The sequence below is a fragment of the Chanodichthys erythropterus genome, chromosome 18, assembly GCF_024489055.1.
Source record: "Chanodichthys erythropterus isolate Z2021 chromosome 18, ASM2448905v1, whole genome shotgun sequence".
Taxonomy (NCBI): domain Eukaryota; kingdom Metazoa; phylum Chordata; class Actinopteri; order Cypriniformes; family Xenocyprididae; genus Chanodichthys; species Chanodichthys erythropterus.
Window position 1 is genome coordinate 21,240,607 of NC_090238.1, and position 22,869 is coordinate 21,263,475.

At 37.4% G+C, this 22,869-nt stretch overlaps 1 protein-coding gene across 9 annotated transcripts in view; it reads right to left on the minus strand.

The window, feature by feature from the left end:
- The window catches only part of wdpcp (WD repeat containing planar cell polarity effector), a 114,129-nt gene that overhangs the window by 33,647 nt on the left and 57,613 nt on the right, over window positions 1-22,869 (minus strand). For 2 of the 9 annotated variants that reach the window (XM_067368345.1, XM_067368349.1), the window contains exons 2-8: window positions 12,477-12,563; window positions 11,459-11,503; window positions 8,985-9,035; window positions 6,966-7,036; window positions 6,523-6,582; window positions 2,873-2,987; window positions 394-530 (exon numbers count right to left, since the gene is read on the minus strand). In XM_067368345.1, the coding sequence (XP_067224446.1) occupies window positions 394-530; window positions 2,873-2,987; window positions 6,523-6,582; window positions 6,966-7,036; window positions 8,985-9,035; window positions 11,459-11,503; window positions 12,477-12,563 (566 nt within the window). Of the gene's footprint in view, window positions 1-393; window positions 531-2,872; window positions 2,988-6,522; window positions 6,583-6,965; window positions 7,037-8,984; window positions 9,036-11,458; window positions 11,504-12,476; window positions 12,564-14,613; window positions 14,776-21,452; window positions 21,814-22,037; window positions 22,120-22,869 lie in introns of those variants that run through there. The other 7 variants (XM_067368346.1, XM_067368351.1, XM_067368347.1 and 4 more) reach the window with 7 other exon arrangements.

The window sequence follows — 22,869 nt, forward strand, 5'->3', positions numbered from 1 at the left end:
CTCCAGTAATCACAGTGTTACCTGTCCCAGTGGTAAAAGAAAGCAAGCAAAGCCAGGCAATTATTAGAGCTAAAAGCCCTGTGGAAAGAGCCAGACCAGCCTCATTAAAGCATTTTAATTGAAAGCAGGAGAGGCTGTGCTGCCTTTCCTCCTAAAATGTGCTAATGTGTGCGTATTGAAGAGTGTGTGTGTGTGTGTGTGTGTGTGTGTGTGTGTGTGTGTGTGTGTGTGTGTGTGTGTGTGTGTGTGTGTGTGTGTGTGTGTGTGTGTGTATGTATGTGTGTATGTGACTTTATGTCTTTGGACGAGCGTTCAATAGATGCGTGTGTAAAAGGTATGTGCATGTGTGTGTGTGTGTGTGTGTGTGTGTGTGTGTGTGTGTGTGTGTGTTACCTTAATCTCCGCAGCTGTGAGTTTCTCCATGTGTCGTGCTGGTTCAGGTGAACTCTGGTTCTTCCTGTTCAGGTAAACTTGACACACCTGACTCCTCTCCATCAGCGAGAACAGCAGGAAGCGATCGCCAATCACCGCTGAAAACCACAGAGTAAGGTCAAAGGTCAAAACTCATATGACCTTGCGAAAAGACAAAGCATGCACACACGTTTACTTTACTATCTAAATGAGGACATGCTATATAACTCTATTTTTAAAATATAAAGCTCATTATAATCACTACAGACTGAATCAATCCTAACCTACCCCTAACAGAAAATCTTTTTGCATTATTTATTTTATTTATAGATTATTTTTCCAAAGGATGATGTCTCCAAATTTCCCCAATGGAGGTTACCTACCCCTTGACTATTGGTTGGTTCAAGCAATGGAGGTGATTTCAGGTTTTACTATCCTCGTGGGGACATTTGGTCCCTACAATGTAGGTAAAATCTGACCCAGACACACAGAAATGCACATAATGAATAATTTTCAGAAGTGAGTCAGGGCAGTAGTTTAAGACACTAATAAGGAGTCACAGAAGAGAGAGAGAGATAAAGAAAGAGAGACTATAAAGCCTGTAGGGTATGCAGCTTTCATGTTAAAGAGAGACATTTGCAGTGAAACTGTTGACAAGCTCTTCACACTGTGATTAGCAATTAACCTTCCCTTCCTAAAAAATTAATCTGTTTATGAAACCAATTAAACGGCAGAAAAATTAATACAAGCCATTCAGAGAAACAGGTTTAGTTGAGGATGATATTCAAGGCTGGAATTTTCAACCTGAACAGCAATTAGAGATGGAATATCAGCGCTTCTGCAGTAATTATGAATCATCTCACATTCAAGCATATAACAGGGAGTTAATTTCAAAGGAATAGCGTGTTAAATGCAGTATTTACCATCATTTTTAAGTTTTACTTTAGCAAGTCTTTAATAACAAAGAATACATGCACATTTGCAAAAGATTTTGAAAATTCAAACTTAAAAAGTTGATGTATTGTGTGTAAAAAAAATCTACTTTTAAAAGGAATTTAAAGGAATCATTTTTGCTTAAACCAAAGTTTTTAGTTTATCCACTTACTTTAAGTGATTTGGAAAAGCTAAATGTAAATGAATACATTAAAACTGATTATTTAAATGACATATTTTCCCTTTGAAAAATAAAAACAAAAGAATACTCAACATGCTTTTAAAAGATTACAAACATTTCAGAGAAAATACTCATGCATTAGTGTTCAGTAATCATGGCCAAATTAAGGGGAAGATTCCATGATAATCCTTCCAAAAAAAAATCCAAATTTGTGTCCAGGGGCTAGTAAACAGTTTTTAGAACATATGAGCAGCGGGTTAGCAGAATAAATCAATAAATTCCTCTAAATCTGCTTAGTTAATGCTCCATTCCTTTAAAACATGTTTACATCCCTGTCTAAAACGCTTACCGTGAAAAAAAAAAAAAAGATAAAATATTCATTGATGGCAGATATTTAAATTGTAGGTCATTACATTTTGGGCGTCACTAATGGACTCAAATACCAAGCCGTTTTTTTGTTTGTTTGTTTGTTTTTTACCTAAAATCACTGTGGGACTTTCCTAAAAATAATGCCTCTTATGTCATTGTTTGGCTGTCCATATAAGTCTTAAAAAATCTTCTAAACCTGTGACTGTGATAATGAGACAGCTATTGATGAATTACAGTTGATTTTGGGGTCTGAAATGTGTGTTCTTCACAATCAAAGGCTAATCAAAGTTTTCAACCTCTCTCTTTGTATTAAAGCACTCATGAAGAACAGGACAGGACAGGTCTGACGGCGTGTGTGAACTAACTGAATAAGTGACAGATGCAGAAGCCTTCCTGGCACCTCCACCCTTACACTCTCTCTCTCTCTCTCTCTCTCTCTCTCTCTCTCTCTCTCAGACACACACATAATTACTCTGGTAATTAGGGGCTCTGGGGGCCTGAATGGCACTCTATGGGGGGCTACTAGGAAAAGGAAAGGGGTGGGCTGACAGAGGGAGAGAGAGAAAGAGAGTGAGAGAGGTTTGTCAGGTATCTAGAGACCTGGCACAGAGAGCTTTAGCCATATAAGCTCTAAACAATAAATGATATGAGAAAATAATTAGCAGATTTGGGAGAGTGTCCAATTTCACAAACCAGAAATAAGACAGGAAGCCATGCCAGATTCCCCTGAGATTCAGGAGGAACCTCGATGTGTATGTGTGTGCATGTGTCCGTGCCTTTCGAACTTCCTCTGGGAGTAACGGAAGAAGGAGAAACAGAAGGGACTGCCGTTCGTGACCTGTGGGTGTGCATGCCGCCCAGGCCCATGCTGGGAAAATGAGCAGTGAGCGAAACTGCAAGGAGAGGGGGAGAGACAAGAAGAGGAGAGAAAGAAAAGAGAAGAGAGGAAGGGTAGCGTGTGAGTGCGCGTTTACTCACCGTCGCTGATGGTGTCAGCAGGTAGTCGCCCCACCAGCGTTCTGTCAATGGCCACTCGTTCAACCTGAGCTCCGCCCAGGATAAGGGTCACCAACACACCTGATCTCAACAGCATCTACACACAGTAACGAACAATAACACATTCACACTGTATGGGACTTAATGACTGTAAATCTCCAGAGTACAACAAGAATACATTTAAATCACATTATATCATTTATTCACCCTTTTGTGTCATTCCAAACCTTTCTTTTTACTACGTAACGCACAAAAGACAATATTTTATATTTTAAAGGAAATTTCAGATGTTTGGGTCAAGCTCCAAAGAAAAACCCTGTTTAATGCATGCACACAAAGACTACAGCAAATATGGTGACACAAACCCCACATTTGGACACTTGAGAACCAGTGAGGTTTGACATTAGTTGTATGTTCAAGGTTTTTGACGCCTATTTGATGTAGTCTATTTGATTTGAGAGTGAATAAAGGCTTAAAGAATTCTGTCATTTATTACTCACTCTCATGTCGTTCCACACCGTAAGACCTTAGTTTTTCTTCGGAACACAAATTAAGATATTTTTGATATTTTTGAGTGAGGCCTCCATTGCCAGCAAGATCATTAACACTTTCAGATGCCCAGAAAGCTACTAAAGACATATTTAAAACAATTCATGTGACTACACTGGTTCAACCTTAATGTTATGAAGTGACGAGAATACTTTTTGTGCGCCAAAAAAAAACAAACAAAAAAAACACCTTTATTCAACAATATCTTCTGATCAGCAATTTCAAAACACTGCTTCATGAAGCTTTGAAGCTTTACAAATCTTTTGTTACAAATCAGTGGTTCGGAGCGTGTTTCAAACTGCCAGTCACGTGATTTCAGTAAACAAGGCTTTGTTACGTCATAAAAGCCCCGGTATACTTCAAACAAAGTTCTTTTTCTTTCTTCGTTTAGGGGAAAAAACGAAGTTCGAAATGCGTGACCAGCGATATACTGTAATCGGACATCTGACGTTGCCCACACTGCTGAGAGCGACGGTTAGATGAATATGTAAATATGTGCTGTATGCTTTCTTCTCAGTAACAAAATAAACGCAACAAAAATGAGAAAACAGTAAGCATTTATTTTAGAAAGCAAGAAAAGCGTCTGATCATAACATGTATGTTAGCACGAGCTCTGCAAATTAGCACTCCAGTCACGTCACGTCTTCATATAGCACTTTATTCAATAGACTGCTTAAAATCAAGCAAACATGAAAAACAGTGTTAGTGCCTCATTTTTTTACAAGCAAAACTTCATTTTGTACTATAAAGCGGCTATCCAGTGTGTTCATGTTTGAACACAAGAGAAGGCGGAGCCTCAGCGCACACCTCCTATTACATTATCGTCACTGACCAATGGTGGTACGAAGGTGTTTCGCAGCTAGAGTGAACTTTTCCTGAAAGTTCGCTTTGGCATGCCGTTTCGAACTTCCAAAAAGAATACAAAACGAACTTCGTTTTGGCCTGATTTTGTTCGAAATGACATCACATCAATTCGTTCTTCGATTTCGTTTGAAGTATACCGGGGTCTTAAGTGTTTCGAAATTTCAAAATGTTCACCACAGCTTGACTTTTGCAGTTTGATACATGCTCTGAACCACTGATTTGAAACAAAAGTTTCGTAAAGCTTTGAAGCTTCCTGAAGCAGTGTTCTGAAATCACCCATCACTAGATATTGTTGAATAAAGCCGTTATTTAGTTTTTTTTGGTGCATAAATATATTCTCGTAGCTTCATAACATTAAGGTTGAACCACTGTAGTCACATGAAATTATAAATTAATTTATAAATTATAAATTAAATATGTCTTTATTACATTTCTGGGCATTTGAAAGTGTTAATTATCCTGCTGGCAATGTAGACCTCACTGAGCCATTGGATTTTATCAAAAATGTCTTTATTTGTGTTCCGAAGATGAACGAAGGTCTTACGGGTGTAGAACGACATGCGGGTGAGTAATAAATGACAGAATTTTCATTTTTGGGTGAAATGACCCTTTAAATATCAATATGCTCATCAAATGTCATATACAATATGATCATATAGCTTCAGAAAAGTTGGATTAAACCAGTGGAGTTTATGGATTACTTTTAAGTAGGGTTGGGAAATATAACTTTATAATTTGTGAAAAAGATGCCAAACAAAAATATTTAAAATATCAAATATTTTAAATATTCTCTTTATGTTGTTTCCACATTTATTTGGAGATTCAATGTGAAATATATTTATGATTACAAATTTCAATGTTAGGTGCAATTAATTATGATTACTGTGTGTTATTAATCAAATACATTTTTAGGGTTAGTTCACCCAAAAATTTAATTTCTGTCATTAATTACTCACCCTCATGTCGTTCCACATCCGTAAGACCTTCGTTCATCTTTGGAACACAAATTAAGATATTTTTGATAAAATACAAGTTTTTTATACCCCATAGAAAGCAATGTAATTACTGTCATGAAAGATCCAGAAAAGCAGTAAAGATATTGTTAAAATAGTCCATGAGACTACAGTGGTTCAACCTTAATGTTATGAAGTGACAAGAATACTTTTTGCATGCAAAAACAAAACAAAAATAACAACTTTATTCAACAATTTCTTCTATGCGTGTGATGCTGACGCAGGAGCAACGGTCAATACTGAGCTGGCATTCGGACGTAAACACGGAAGCACTGAACTGCATTCACTGCCTCAACTGCATACGAGTCTGACAGAGTAGAGAAGAAATTGTAGAATAAAGTTGTCATTTTTGTTTTGTTTTTGCGTGCAAAAAGTATTCTCGTTGCTTCATAACATTAAGGTTGAACAACTGTTGTCACATGTACTACTTTAACAATGTCTTTAATGCCTTTCTGGACCTTGAATGACAGTAATTGTGCTGGGGGATACAACATAATTTTATGGGGGATAAAAACAAACAAACTGATTGACTGATATTTTTGATTTCATCAAAAATATCTTACGTGTTCCGAAGATGAATAAAGGTCTTACGGGTTGGGAACGACACAAGGATGAGTACTTAATGACAGAAATTTCATTTTTGGGTGAACTAACCGTTTAAGCCACATTCTTGTTCTTTTTGGAGCTTTTTGGGTCCCATTAACTTTCATAATACGGACAAAAACAGCTGACACATCCTTCAAAATATCTTTTTTAGTTTTAATGAAACAGAATAAAGTACTGAAAATGATGACAGATTTTTTTGGGTGAAAAATTGCCGGCTGATAAAAGTTTTTCTGGAATAAGGTGGAATTCCATCTCTATAGCACGTCATCAACCAATAAAGGGCACCGCGTCCAATCAGACCCTGCTTCTGGGCAGGAAAAACCGTCTCCCTGACCTTTTAAAACGGCCTAAATCAAGCACTTTAGGTGCAGAAAATGTGTGTGCATGTAGCTGAAGAATCCATCCACACTGAACGGAAAACCGCTGGGCTACAGTGAGGTGTTTGAGAAGGGAATCTTTTTGATCCCAGAGATAAATTCCCCAAGAGTATTTGACACAAACAGTCTGCATATGCTCATTGCCTGACCTCTGCTACACGAGCCAACTCATGCCAAGAAGGCCTGATGCCTGCTGGGTACTGGTGCATGCTGGGAAAGGTACCTGACAGCACTGCTTGCTTCTCCATCTGACACTCATGACCGGGCATGACTGCAGCAGCTCCTGAGAGAAAGAGAGACAGAGAGAATGTATAGTACGAATGAGTAGATGCCGTCTGAGTGTTTTCAGGGTCAGGTTTAGAGGGATGTTTCCAGTTTCAGATACGGAGAGGCAGCAAAAATGAGCCCGAGTTGGACTGAACAAAGCTAGGTTTGTGTGAGAGAGCCAGAGGCAGAGAGAGAGAGCCAGCTCACAGTCCCAATCATCCCCCTCAAATATCCCCCACGATGACAGAGAGGCACCCACACAGGTGCTGAGAGAGAGCGAGCAAGAGAGGTCGGGGGGATTTTCTCTTTCCTTATGAAAGGAGAGAGAGAGAGAGAGACAGAGAGAGAGAGAGAATGCTCCTATTTGTTAATCAGACTGCAGGAAATGTAAACAAATACCTCTAGTTCCTTAAGGGCATCACGCAGCTTCTCTGGACGACGGTTACTAAGGAACCATGGGTAACCCCGACCTGAGTGACAGAAATAGAGGACACAGGTATGAAATGCACCGTCATCTGAGGCAAAAAAGAAGCAATAAAAGACAGCCAAAAGAATGTGTTTTTGTGTTTGTGGGTGAAGAGGATTGACCCTGAAATACAGCTCTACCTGAGGTCACCCTACAAATGAATCTGAGCTGACAGCTCAAGAATGAAATCCTCCCATTTCAATCCTGATGAAGATTTGGGTACAAATACATGGGACACATACAAACATGGGACATATAAACTGAAGAATAAATATGAGAATAAAAGGTTTAAAAGGTATAATGTAATTGTTGAAAAGTTAAGAAAAGTATAATTAATATTATTACATATTTTGAACATAATGTACATATTTAAATGTTTTAACAATTCTTTTTAAAATACTTCAAGTTAAAGTGAGTTTTAAAAAGTAAAGAAAGTCAAGTTATGCATTTTTTTTTCTTTTTCTTTTTTACAGAAAAGCCAATCAAACTCCAAAATGAATGTTTTCCCTTGATCTACAATACAAAACTTCCTCCTTTTAAAACATTTCTCTATTTTCATTAGCTAAAATATTTACTTTTCTCTCTTTTATTTCTCTCATGCTGTAGACGGAAGGGATTTAAAAGCGAAATATTAACTAATAGCGCAACAGAGGCTAAATTCAGTGTAACGCCGCAGTCTCATTCAATCAGCGCTCCCTGAGTTAGCACAGTCACCCGAGGGAAGAACTCAAAGTTACCATAACATATTAAACACATTAAATACGCCACTCCAAAATGCCTCGTTCCGCTCACAAAGCCCCCCAAATTTCCGCTTAGATCTCAGTCCCTGTTTCCCTCTGGAGAAAACCAGCGAAGGGAAAAAAAAGAGAAAGAAACGTTAATAGAATTCTCGGCTGAGTTCAATCTGTGAGTATGCGTTTGCATTTATGCATTAATACATTCACCCGGGACAGGGACCCATGGAAATGGAGGTCTGTTATTTGTTTTCGTAAAGATTCCGCAATCAAATCCAATCTGTTTTATTTATTATTATTATTTCTACACTATTAAGAAATGTCTCCTGCCTTTTAGGAGTAAGAGGATGGAGAAAGAAATGAATGCAAATGAAGGAGAGAGGGTGGGAGATGAGCAGGACGGGGGCGAGAGGGGGACGGGTCTGTGTCTCCTGATAAGGGTGTTTGTGTTTCTCTCGAGGGCAACGGGAGTTACCCCACCAGCAGGGTGAGCGGGTAGGAGGTAACTGGGCATCACAGTGGGAAGACACTGGCCATACTGGTAGTGAATGTCTGACAACATTATAACTGATGTGAAAAAGAAATATAAATGAGAGAGTCAGTACAGTAATCAACTACATTAACAGGCAGAGTGAAGCTGTACTTGTCTTAAAACAAAAAAAAAAAAACTAACTTGTGCAATGGTTAAATGTGAGGCTGAAGGAAATGGTCCAGGCAAATAATTTAACGTCAACAAAAAAGTACCAAAAAAATACCATGTTGACATGGTACCATACTGTATTCTTCAAAAGACTTTGGAGAACATACCGTGGTACATGTATATGCAGTTGTAATCATTCAGTACTATGGTATTATACCATCACTGAACCATGGTACCAACACAATAAGGGACTGCTGGTACAGAGAACCTTAATGAAGTCTATTAAATGTCCATCATTGTGACTTGTAGCCTTATGCAGCATTTTTTTAATCTCATTCTTCTTCATTAATGTTGCATCAGACTCTTGAGGGTTAAAGAAGTGGAGGGAAAATGGAGTGATGTTTAATATTTGTCAGATTTGCAGTAATGGGGCACTTCATTTTCCAGGCATCTGAAGCACAATTTAAATTAGGAATCGGATGAGTGTTGCTTTAGTAACATGCAAACCAATGTTCTTAAATAATGAGCTAATATGATCACTGACATGAAGGTTAATTGTTCGATGATGGATTACTTACTGTCTGCAAACTGCTGTTTCTCATTGTAGTAATGCTGATCTGTAGGAGAGGCTGCACAAAGAAGAAGAAAACATTGTAAGAACCATTTTTATGATTTTCTAATCTTCAGATAGGATACAAAAGCGAGTTGTATGTGCATATGTGGGTGTTTTGGCCCTGCGGTGAAAGTAAACTCAATGCTAACCAGTTTAATTCAACTACTAAGAATATACAATGATGAATGCATCACAGATTTTTTCATTGAACTCACTTCCACCATAGTCATTTAAAAATGTCATTAAAAATATTTTTTTGTTATAAAATGCAGACTCCTTTGTCCTGCAAAGGCTAATTTTTGTAGGATACTAAAAAACACACAATGAAATAATATTTTCACACCTTTTACAATTTGACAAAACACCTTTACTGGAAATGGCAGTCAATGAAAGTACTGTAATTAAACACAACTGATATTTATCTTAATGGCACTTCATTACTCTTGACTGACACTTTTGTGTTCTTGGTTACAAAGTACAGAATTTTTTAATAAAACTTTAGTGGAAGAACTGTTGGGTATGATGGAAATCACAATTGAGGGACAGTTGTAAAATGTATATAAATAATTTTCATACAATGGATATTAAAATTATTTTTCTATTTCACTCTTTGTTTAAATATTATAGTTTTTAAAATGTAATTAGTATTTTTACAGTAAACTTTCATTGCTTAAGTTCAAAAGTTTGGGACAAAGTAAAAAAATATAATTTTTTAACTAAAAATAAAAAATATAAACATTAGCAAAACAAATGAAAGAATGGCAAGACGTTTCTAAGACTTTTTAATGTAACCTTCAAAAAAAGAAAAAGAATTTAAAAAAAATCCTGCCACATAAAAGTGAACATAGTTTAAGCAACACCCATGTACTGTATGTGTAAACACTCCCTCGAGTGTCTTTCTCAGCATATGGTCACTCAGTTGTCATCACCCCAGTGTGTGTGTTTGTCAGAAAGTGAAAAACACTGACTCATACAGTGAGAGGTACAGGTATGTCGAAAGACGGAAATGATTGAGGCAAGACCAAACTCCTGCTTTGTCAGCATGCTCTCTCTTCCCTGTGCTATAGCACCACACCTTAAGCCCCTTCTCACCCCACAGTCCCAGATCTCTAGCCCTCAGTGGCCCAGCCAGACGGCCCCCTTCCCTGCCTTGCTCTACAGGAGCACTGCCTCTCTCTGCTGGAGGCCTGGACCTGCTGGACAGCTCCAGGATTACTGCTGCTAATCAGATAAGGGCCATTCTGCCCCTGCCTGCCCCAGACACACACATCTGCTACAGGATAGAGGGGTGAAGAGCCCCCTTTCCTCACAGAAGCATGGGTCTCCTTCGCCCTCTGCTGGAGGCTGTGAGAAACAGCAGGTTCCACATTCAAACAGAAACTCAGTTTATAGAAATATGGAATTTTGTAGCACTGCTCTATAAAGTATAAATAATACACTGCAGGTTTTTGCAGTAATTCTGAGTCATGTTTCATTCCTTGCATGAATCATAAATGGGAGATGAGATTTTGATCTCTATTATTAATAAACACTAGGTACGAGAAATAAACAAACACTGCATTATTTCATCCCCCCTCCTTAATTCTCTGAGACTTCAAATCAATAAGACTTTAACCATCTGAAAGTCTTTAAACATCAAAGCCTTTGTATTTTCTCAGATTATAAGACTTTATCATATGAAACATTGGAACAAACAAAACCTTTCAAGTCTCAAGTCTGAAGTATTAAAAATGAATAACATAATTTTGTAATTGTTTAAATCAATAAGCTTTTCACGTTTCAGAGCTGGCTGTGTCCTCTCATGAGGGGTCTGGATTATTAAATGTTTAATCTGTGACACATGAAAAAAAAAAAAAAAAAAAAAAAAAAAAAATCAAGAAACCTGGTGGCACTTCATTTGCCCAGAAGCATTTAGAGAACATCTGTAAGAGTGATGAGCAGGCCCACACACACAATCTGCGGCTGTTTCTAAGCTTATTTTAGGGGCAAATCTTTAAATATTTAATATATTAAAATGTTGCTTATAGTATTGAAGGCTTTCTGGTAGCTGAAGCTATAATCAAATTAAAAAACAAGTTAAGAAAAAATTAGCAAAAAGGTGCAGAGAGATTTGTAGAACTTTGTGAATTACGGATGTTACAATTCTGTGGAAATCTGCAATTATGTGAGAGAAGATTCCATGTGTGTCTGTATATAACACGAGGAAAAAACACTAAAGTGTCATTCAGTGAACTTCAATCAAGAGTTAAAGAGACATTTACACAGAAATACTGTGGTCAGACAAGAAGAATGAACTAAAAGTTCTTATTTGGTATAGATATTTATACTTCCATGTTATTGGTAATTCCTATACTGAAAATTTCAAATGACACAAAAAAGTTTTCATGAAAAAATAAGGATTGTGAATGAATTAGAAAGTCATTTAAGTAAGATGCATACCTGGTTCTCCTTTTTCATAGAGTTGGTATGTGCCAATATCTGTATCTGTGAAAAGGCAAATCAAAAGAGGGGAGGAGGAGTTTATTTGAATACAAAGTAAAACACTGGTTTGTTTGCGACAAACAGATAAAATAAGTCCTGTCTAGAAGAATGGAAAAGGTGCATACACGTAACGAAAATATGTGAGCACCGAGAATGTCTGACTTTACATTGGATTTACTGTGTACCTCTGACATGGTATTACAAATAAAGATGGACTCTACACCATTTCCATCCACCCCTGCATCTATGTTGATGCATAATTTTCAAAGTTTTCATTCATAGACACTGACGGATTCACCGCATGTTTCATTCCCCTTGCTGGTCAGGAGGGCTGGCTACAGGCGATAGAGCTGCAATCACATACAAATGCTTGCAAACAGATTGCAGAACACAATATAACGCATGTACACAAACATGCATGCGTACAATCCTGTTATCACAGGATTTTCCAAATAACTGATAACTGGACTCGTCTGTGAGAAAAAGCAAAATACACATTGCCCTTACACCCACTTCCAGTATACCAGAATACCCAAGAAGAAGAACCAAAGGGTGAAGGAACAAACAATCAAAAAGGTTAAAACGGGAGCAGAGGATGTGAGGAGTTTTACTATAAAGCACCATTAAAAGAATGGCACAAATTGAAATGGTGCGTTATGAAGTATTTATCACAAACTGCCTCTTAAAATCTATAATTATGGGAGCCATAAATTTAATTATAGGCCACAGAATGTCTGTAATAAAAAGACTAACTGCTCTGGTGTAATAATAACCACCATAATTGTGTGACCCAGCAGTTTAACAGGCTCTGAAAGAACTAATATTCATTATTACACAAGACAAAGTCAGAGAGAGCTGGACGGGTACATTTAATGAGAAGAAAAGAAGACAGCAAAGGGCAGATAGCAGGAACATACATACTGTATGAGAGGCAACCGAATGTGTGAAAGAGAGACGTCCAGTGTGTTTTAATTACCTGGGACATGCAGGCTGTTCCTGAAGGACCACAAGTGCAGCTCCGCCAGGCAGAACGACATCTGATCGAACTCAAACAGGAGTCTGTCTAAACAGGGAGAGAGACAGTGAGAAAGAGGAAGGGCAGACAACAATAGTGGAGATATGCAACAAGAGCCCTGCACTGTGCTTTTTATATCACCACAGAGAGCTGGAGTGATAGGAAGGATTGTTTTCAGACTATAACTAGTTTTTGGCACCTTCGGTCCAAACTAAAAAAAAGAGGAGCGGTTTGAGTTCACACACTTCTGAACACATGCAAAAACACATTAGCTTAAAGGAAATGAAAAAGGATGAATCCTCTACGCAGATAAACATATGCATCTCAAGGGTGCTTACTGACACAACATGCTGGCACACACACCAGACTATGACACCGCTCACACACTCTCTGTTTCCTTCAAACACACAATCACACACACACACTCGCTCATGCTGTGTGTCTGGGTTTGAGCCAGAGCTCTGTGCCAGGTGTCAGCACAGTGTGGAACACCTCTGCACGTCTCAACAAGGTGAACACACCTCTGTCTCCTCCACACACACACACACACACACACACACACACACACACACACACACACACACACACACACACACGGAGCACCAACACAAAGACACAAATATACACACTTCTTTCTTTCTCACACAGATGGCATTCAAAAAGATTTGTATATTCATTCCTATACAAACACACAGACCATTGGGCACCAACACAAAGACACAAACATACACACTTCTTTCTTTCTCACACAGATGGCATTCAAAAAGATTTGTATATTCATTCCTATACAAACATTAGATGCCAGTCAGCAGCAGATGGTGGACATGTTACCCAAAAAAAAGACTATTTAATAGTTAGTAGCTGTGTCTCATTTTATATACTATCCACTTTAATTACTAGATTAGAATAACATTTATTCATTTGGCAGATACTTTTTTTTTTGAGACAATATATCAGTACTACATCAGTTATCGGCTGAAATTAGAGCTTTTTTTAATGGAACATGCAAAATTGGTTGATAATATTTAAATGCTCATTTCCTCAAAGCTTACTTAAAGTTTATCTTTAAAAACAATAATTTAACAACACATGTAATCTTTAGCTAATTTTCACAACAAATATGCATTTTTCATACTGTACATTCTAATGTTGTTATGCCTAAATTAACTAGAATTTGTGTTTTGTTTGTAATTTATTTGATTAAATAATAAATAATATTAATTAAAATATTTTTATACTATTTTTTTATTTAGAATTTATCATTTATTGGACAGTATATAAAAATAATTAACGACTATATTGTTATCAGGCAGAATTTTAATATTGATACATTCCTACTTTTGTCCATAGTAAAAAGTCTGCCAAATTAGCTTTTGTGCTAAAGGATGGAAAAGGATGAGTTGTCAAAAACACAGAGAAACCCAAGGATGAAGGTGCCACAGCAGTGTTAAAAATAATCAACCGAGTTAAGGCAATGAATTTAGCTATACACATGACAAAGAGGCATGAAATCTTAGTATATCAAAAAGTAAACACTCTCGTCATTCAATAGCTATTTTTCCATCAAAAGTTGCGAATTTAACTTAGGCGCAAAACTGGAAAATCGCATACAACATTTGCGAATATGGCACCATTTCCATTCCGTGTGTTCAAGAGAACAAAATGATCACTTCCTGGGAAAATGGTGGAAAATATCCAATAAAAATGGAAGTTGCTGCAATCAGGGAAGCCACTGTGGCTCTTCTGTGAGGTCATTTTACCAAATCATTCTGATGACAAACAATAGCTCTGGCATTTCTGAATGACCAAACCAACATTTGAGATGCTGTACAATGAAACTGATCTGCTCGTTAGTCAAGTCATATGAGTTTTTTTGTTGCGCATCGAATGATTTATTCGGTAAATGTGTTTCCATCATGCGTATGTCTTCTTATTGGATAAGAAATATATACGGCTTAATTGTTCACATAATGTTTTTATGCACATTTTTTGAATTTATGTGCATCTTGGCATTTCCTAATGAGTGATAGTGGAGAATTACAGAAAATTATTGTGCAAAAATACGTGGAAATGAGATCAGGGCATGCCGGATACGAACCTTTGACAGCCATATGAGTGAAACGGTATGTCTGGAGTATGTGCACAGACTGCTTCAGCAGAAACATGTTTGATTCCAGAAACAAGTTTGACTGCGAACAAACATAACTTTCAAATATTCTTGGTCCAGCCGTCTATCTATCCATATGACCTGTTTGGATGGCTAAAGGTTGCAGAAAAAAAAAAAATCTAATGTCATATTGAAGGAAGAGCAGCATCCTTGCTTTCTGTCTGTGTCACAGGGTTAACGCTGAGCATGCCAAGTCTTATCTCGAGGCCTGGGCTAACAGAGGGGGAGAGGGAGAAAGAGAAAGAGAGAAGGGCAAAAAATTCTGCCACTTTCCCAAATAAATAAATAAATAAATTTACCACAAACATAAAATAACGCTAGACCAAAAAAAAAAAAAAAAAAATGTTGGGAAAACGCTGTCCCCAGCACAGCCTCTTAACAAGTTTACTGACATAAGAGGATTCTTTCATCTTCTCACTAGCTTTTAGAGCGAGTCAGCTCTTTCTCTCTCTCCACGACAGAAACCCAATTTCTCCACAGAGGGAAGAAGCTTCAATTCACACTTTAAGATGGACAGTCAGGCGGAAGGCTCATTTTTGATGACCCTGTTTCAAATAGGTTAAGATAAGCTTGAAAATGAGACAGAATGCATCTTTACTTTCGACATCAGGGCAACGCAAGGCTGCGTTTCGCAAGACAGGCCGGAGAAGCACTTCGCATGAAACAAAAAAGAGACAATTAGTTTCATTGTTCCACCTAAATTAAGACATGCGAATGACCTGAATGGCAAATTAGCAAAACTGCTTATCAAAACACAGTGCACACTGCCTTCCTGGCACTCGCCGGAGACACAGCGCTCCCCGTGCGCTCGTTCACGGTGTCAGCGGGCACGTCCCAGAGTGCCGCGCTGCAGATGCCACAGTATCGTGAACACAGCAGCGCCGGCCGGCCGTGGCAAGCTGCTGAAGTGGCCGCACATTTGCATGAGTTAATGGGCTTTTATTGTGCTGTGTGCGAGCAAATTAAGAAGCAGTATTTACTGATCTGGGGAAGAACAAAAGAGAGGTCAGCCAGTGAGACAAACACAACCCTTTCTATGCCACACTGAATCGCAGCTTTAGGGACTGCTCATCGTCTAGTGTTTTTGAAATGGCTTTTTTGAATAATTGTGATTGAAGGTTTAATTGGCTGTCTGAGAGTTCTTAGTGATTGTTTCACTGCATTGTTTCAGGTGTGTGTATGCAGAGGATGTTAGTTTGTGGAGAAAGGGATAGTTTTGTGCAGGGCATGAGATTAAAGCTCCATCCGCAGTTCTGGTTCTCCTTCTCTCAATGAGACCGGCCAGCTCTCTCTGAAAGTAGGAGGAGGACAGAAATGTGTAAATGATTTTTTTGGTGTGTGAAAAACACTTGAGTGATCCTTTGAGAAATCTGACAAGTGCATCATCTGTCTGTGACAGGCCTCTTCTGTGTCTGTAGTGTGTATGTGAGAGAGAGGCAACCCATTTATGAATAAACCAAAATAAATAAATAATCTATTTCCCCTTCACTGGGCAGCATTTATTGGCTTGTTTGTATGATTTTGTGTGATGGATGATTTAGCTGTGAGAGGTTTGCCTTTGATCTCCATGAGAGCTGAGAAAGAACTCACACACTCTCACAAGAGCTCCAGAAAAAAAAAAAAAAATCATGTGTGTGTGTGTGTGTGTGGGTGTGCTTGAACCTAGACCTAAAATCTTAAAAGCTTTTCAAAAAAAGCTAGTGTGTCCATAAGAGGTCTGTAAAGAAAGAGATAATATTTAACACGTAGAACAAATCTAAAATAGATGTTAAAATAATTTACACACACATTAAGTTATACTTACAGTTTTTTACAGACGCTAGGACACATTTCTCAATACTTAGGTCACTTTTGCAAAACTCTTCACACAGTGAGCACAACAGAAGTCTACGTGGGCTAAACTGAGGATCAATTATCATTGCTTTGGCACAAAATGCATTCAATGACTACATCTCTCAAATTTCATGAATTCTTTTCTCACTCAGACACAACAACTGCCAAAACTCTGTGTACGTACAGGCCAATTTGCACATGCTTACATACTGTTTTCAAAACTGTTAAACTTATGTTCAAAACAATAACATCATACAAAACTGAATAAGACAGCAATTTGCTACATTCCTACAATAATATTTTAATGAAATATATTTTAAATCTTAAAATTAAATGCTATAAAAACAATTGAATTGTATCTGTATCAGTGGATGGTGTGTATACAAATTCTTGTATTTTGGAATTACTCAGTGCAAAAAAATAAAAATAAATAAACAACATAAAATGTCGACGAATTCTGCATTATGTCTGATTTATTCCAGTAACATATATTGCAGTGAATTATATACAGAAATGTGTCCTTGTTTTACATAAGAAAACATTGTATAATGCTACATGTTGTTAGTATTTTTTAGGTCATTGTTTTGTGGGTGACAAAGTGTGTTTGTTGGCTGTCAACCTTTGGTAGTGTTCTGGAAGAATGAGTTGATTTGAAACATGAATGAAGTGTTTTGGTAGTTGTAGTGCATTTTGAATGTGAAATGAACTGCTTTGCTAAGCTGAAAGTTGGTTAGGAGAACTGTGTGAAGAGTTTTGAAAAAGTGACCTAAGTATTGAGAAATGTGTCCTAGCATCTGTAAAAAACTGTAAATACATACTTCGAATTACATTTTCCCCTGGTTTTACAGACAAAGCTTAAGCTAATCCTAGACTAAAATGCATGTTTGAGCTGTTTTAACTGAAAGGAACTTGCACTGACATATCTTAAAATATGTCAGAGCCATTGTTTTGTCTCAAGATGCACACAAGTAATCTTTTTTTTCTAGGGTACATTTATACCTAAAATATTACTTAAATACCCAAATTGAACTAAGGCCTAATCCTGGCTTAGTCTAAGTCCTGTCTGTGAAACCGGGCCTTAATTTAGAAGCAAATAATACTAAAAATTCCTGAAAAAAATTTGTACACCAACCGGCTCTGCAAGGGGTATGCACAGAACTGTATGTATTTATAATTCACCAATTTTTGCTTTATTTGATAGACATGGGAGAGTGTGAAATTACTGAACCTTGACTTAAACCTGTGACTTATTCATAAGCACCACAGTTAAACACATATGCTAACCTTACCAAGCAATCAAATTTCTCATCAAAAGGTTAGGACAATTTTTTATTTAGTAAACTCCTATTGGAAAGATTCACATCTGTAGCTGTTCCTGAACTTACAGGAACCATGCTAGGCAGCTGTCAAACTAACTCTAATCCTGATCCTGAGGCCAACATGTTCTCTACCTCTTCTAGTTGTATATCTTCCCCTCAGGTAGACGTCTCCTACTGCCTGTCTAAACACTGGGGTGAGCTGAGGAACACAGTCAGTCTGTTCAAAGAAAGCAGATAGAGAGAAGTTGAGACTTTGACCTCAGTCAATCAGCCAAAGTGTGCATCACCATACAATGAGGTATAATGATGTATACTGTAAGTGGTTATTTCTATAAAGATCTGCCCTTACATTATCCATTATGTTTGACTACCATTCAATTGATTTGGGGTAAGTACAATTTTTTTTTTTTTTTAAGAAATTAATTATTTTATTCAGCAAGGATATATTAAACCGTCCCTAACCAAGTCTGAGTGAAGTCTCATTATCACTTATTATCAACTTATCACAATGTGCCATGGGTACATTTACAGTACACTTGGTCAAGTGCAATTCAATCACTGAAGACACATTAAAGGCAGGGTAGGCAAAAATAACCGGGGCAGGTCCCGAGGCAGGCGCGCATAACCGTGGCAGGTCCAGTGGCAGCTCCCCCTGCCACGCAAAGATTTTACTCCCTCTCAACGGAGGGAACTCAAGGGGCTGAAAAGTGACTCCTTGATGGCTTTATTTCTGCTGGACAGGTAAATCTTTCTTTTTGTATTTTGATCATACATATTTTTTTGTTTATTTGTTCATGAAGCATGTGTCATTAGCACACACAGCTGCGTAATATAGCTAACATAACATTACTCAGCTAGCCGTTGTAGAGACTATAAATAATCTATAGGCCTAGCTCAAGATGATAGCTATAGTGTTGAATTGTGCATAATTTTGCTTTAGATAACTAAATACATGTTTAACAGATAGTAGGCCTAACGTTACTCCGCATCTAGGAACTTTTCTTAGAACTATATTTACCCTGTCTAACTCTTTTACCATGTTCACCTGTAAGTTTACCTGCACGTTTTTTTTTATATTCTCTACCTGTTTACTGATGTCTTTATCTTGTATCTGTGTGTGTCGTACACACTTTGTTGTATGTGTGTGTTATTATTTTGTGTCTGCAATGCAGTTGTGAGTTGATATTTGAGTGTATGTTACTCTGTTTATCTGTAGAACAACGTATATGTTATGAATCTTACACGAAATTCATCTTCATCACAGTGTAAATGATGGTAATGGAAAAACGTGTATCATGCAACCTGTTTTTAGCTTTGCCTTATAGATAACTAGCTCGTTAGCGAATCAAAAAATATATATTTTAAACTTTACCAATATCAATATGCTAGCTTGATAGTGAGTACTAAAATACATCTTGTTTGTTTATCTTCATAATTATAAAGTTATTTTTATTACATGTGATTAGGACATGATGTCACTACATGCACTGTGCTCCTTCCTCTCCGCTCGTCTCAGGTAAATAATGCGTCTTCCAGCTCAGTGGTTGGAGTCGCGCGTTCATGCGTTTTGGGGGCGTGGCTTTGGAAGGAGCCCAGAAGGGAGGGGGTGGAGTGAATGGAAATAATGAGCTGTCTTTAAAACAGTCGTGAGAGGTCTACAGACACTCGATTTTTATACTTTCTTTTTCAGAGTACTTACATTTTAATTATGTATTAATATATAAATAAAGTTTAAACAAATTTTGAAAAAAAGTTTTTTTATACATTTTTTACCTACCCTGCCTTTAATGCCAGTTATTAAAGGGATAGTTCACCCAAAAATGAAAATTATCCCCTAATTTACTCACCCTCAAGCCATAGGTGTATATGAATATCTTCTTTCAGACGAACACGATCTGAGATATATTTAAAAATATATTGGCTCTACCCAGCTTTAGAATTTCATTTTTGGTTGAACTATCCCTTTAAGGAGGCCTATGAAAAACATGTTAGACTTGTATGCTTGCCATAAGTCTCTAAATTACAAATTAGATTTGTCAAAGCAGGTGAACTTTAAAGTCAAACAGTACTGAGAATGTTTTACAACAAGGACAGGGAGCATCTGGCCCTCCGGTCCTGCTCTGATTTAAAAGGCAACATAATTAAATCCCTGGGAAAACGAATCTTTATCAAAGTCTTATCGGTGCTCTTTCCCTCTTTTTCTCTCTCTAACACAGACGTATTCACATTAATATTCAACCTGAGCAAAGGATGAGTCCGTCAGGCAATCTTTCTGTTTGCCCAATGGTCGACCCCAAAGAGACGTTGTTCCTCTTTTCACTTATTTAATCAGGACGAGATTAAATTTATCATTCCTCATTTATGGCACTCTCGTTTTAACTGTACCTTTAGTTCTGCCCTTCATAGTCAATTATCATCCACACCGCCATCCTTCGATTTATTTAATGCAATCAAGCAACTCTACATTTTTTTATTCTATTTCATTTGACTTTTTTCAAAGCAACAGGACCTTAGCGACGTGCGAGAATACAGGGCAAATTGAATAATAAAAAATGTCAGATGAAATTAAAAAGGTCAGGCCGGTGAATTCACGTGAAGCAGGGCGAGCGCAGATAACCAATGCAGTTTAGCTGACTGCAGCAGAAAAGACGGAAAGAAAATCATCAGCAAGTGATTGACCCCTGGTGACCCCATGCCCCTATCCAGGGTCATAACGGAGAGTGGAGAGAGATGCACCTGCTGATTTCAGATGAGTGAGGGAAAAGCAGACATGTCCTCTCTTGACTTTCCCTCGCTCTCTCCCACTCTCCTCTAAACTCTCTTCAGTCAAAGACACAAGTAAAAGTGTCCCATCTAACCTTGACTGACAGCTAAAATTATAGACAACGGAAACTGCCAGAAGTGAAGAACTGCAGCCCCCCCCCAAACACCTCTCAAAAAGGCATTTTAATTTCATCTTAACCCTTCAACTCTCACTCTTCCCCATTCAAAAAAAAATCATAACACCCTTTTCCTGACACTTGCTGTGATTTTGGTACACGTTATTAGGTTTCACACATTACACACATAGACGGCAAGCTGGTGTTGAGTTTTCGCACTGACGACATTTCTGTCTCTAGACATTGTGTTTTTTCATTCCACTGCCCTGTCTTGCGTTTTTAAATGCAGAAAAAAAAACTTTCTGTGTGAATGGCCCCTTACAAATGTACAAAACAATCGGCCTGCAACAATAATGCTTAATCAATCATTCAATCAATTAACCAACCAACCAACCAACCAACCAACCAACCAACCAACCAACCAACCAACCAATCAATCAATCAATCAATCTCTTTCTCTCGAGATATATTCCTATGGGGTTTTTCAATAAGTAAAATAAGGTCTGTGGTAAACATATTTTGACGATACTTTAACATTTTGTTCTACAACGTAAACTACAAACACTCACACCCCAAACTTATCTAGTTACTTAGCAGAAACACACATTAAAAAAAAAAAAAAAAACAGCTTCAAAATTTGTGTTGTCTATATGATGTGTAATTTATGTTGTAGAACAAAACATTGAAGTATCGCTAAGTTATGTTCACCACTCATAAATTGATCATAAATCATACATACATACATAGTACTTCCTCTTGTGTGTGGACTTTCAGCATCACCACCTCTGTTCTTCCTCTCTCTCTGTCCTCTATATCTCAACCTGAAGCTACTGAAGTGAAAATATAATACAGTACAACGAAAAGAAAACAGAAAAGGCAGCAGCTCTTATCAGAGTCCTCTAGGGCACAGTCTGGCCACAGCCATCAGCATTAACATTATAGAGACACAAAACAATGGAAAACACTTTAGGAGAGAGAAACGGAAAGGGGAACAGGGAAGTCAAACATACAAGTAGATGTGCTGACAAAATGGTGTCACAGATTACAGAAGGGCATGATGGGATACTGGAGGATGCCCAGGAGGGCTGTGGGGAGGGTGATAAGACAGCGGAGAAAGAAGATGATGTAGAGAGAGAGAGAGAGAGAGAGGAAGTGATCTCCATAAGAGTGATAAGTAGCCCAAAAAACAGAGAGGAGGAGGAGGAGAGAGAATGCAAAGAAGTGGGAGTAAAGTCCATCATAACATTCAAAAGAAAAATAAACACTGCAGGAAAATATAGCTAAAACAGCTTTTGATGTATATAGTTTCTAGATGGTCACTTACAGTTACAAGCTGATCAGCAGGTGGGATCAAAGACTGTTGGACAAATATTTTTGGACAAGCTGGTTAAGGACTGATAGACCACCTTAGGCAAAAAAAAAAAAAAAAAAAAATCAGCTACCATGTTCAAAAAAAAAAAAAAAAAGCTTTAATTTCATTCCTGTCCATTTGTATGTCCCATTCATTCCTGTGATGGCAAAGCTGAATTTTCAGCATCCTTACTCCAGTCTTCAGTATTCTAATATGCTGACTTGATGATCAAGAAGCATTTCTTATTATTATCAATGTTGAAAAAGGTTGTGCTTAATATTTTTGTGGAAACCATGACACTTTTTCAAATAAAGTAATAAAAAGGTCAAAAGAACAGTGTGATCAAAAAGTAAAATATTAATTTCTTTAAAACAAAAATCTAAGCCCAAACTTTTGAACATTCATTTTTCAATCATTTCACAACTAGTGTGGTCGGATTTTGCCATTTTCTAGGCTGCACAAATATCCAAAAAGGAAAATCATCAATTAATTATAAATGATTAAAATATTTTTTATTTTCAGTAATCAGAGAACAATTAGAACAGAACATATTTCTTTAATATTGTTTAAATTTAAAATTTCACCTTCCATTTGGCTTTGTTTTTTGATAAGATCCCTAAAAAAGTCCTTAATGACATCCTCCTCTAGAAAGTGACATCATTTTTGGTAAAAAATGTCAGAAAGAATGAGCAATGTATTTTATGATGTTTTGTGGTATTAGCTGGTTTGTCTGTCTCACTCCAAAACATTCTTTCCTGTCCAATAAAATTACAGAAATTTGCATCATGCATCTGGCTCATTGCCA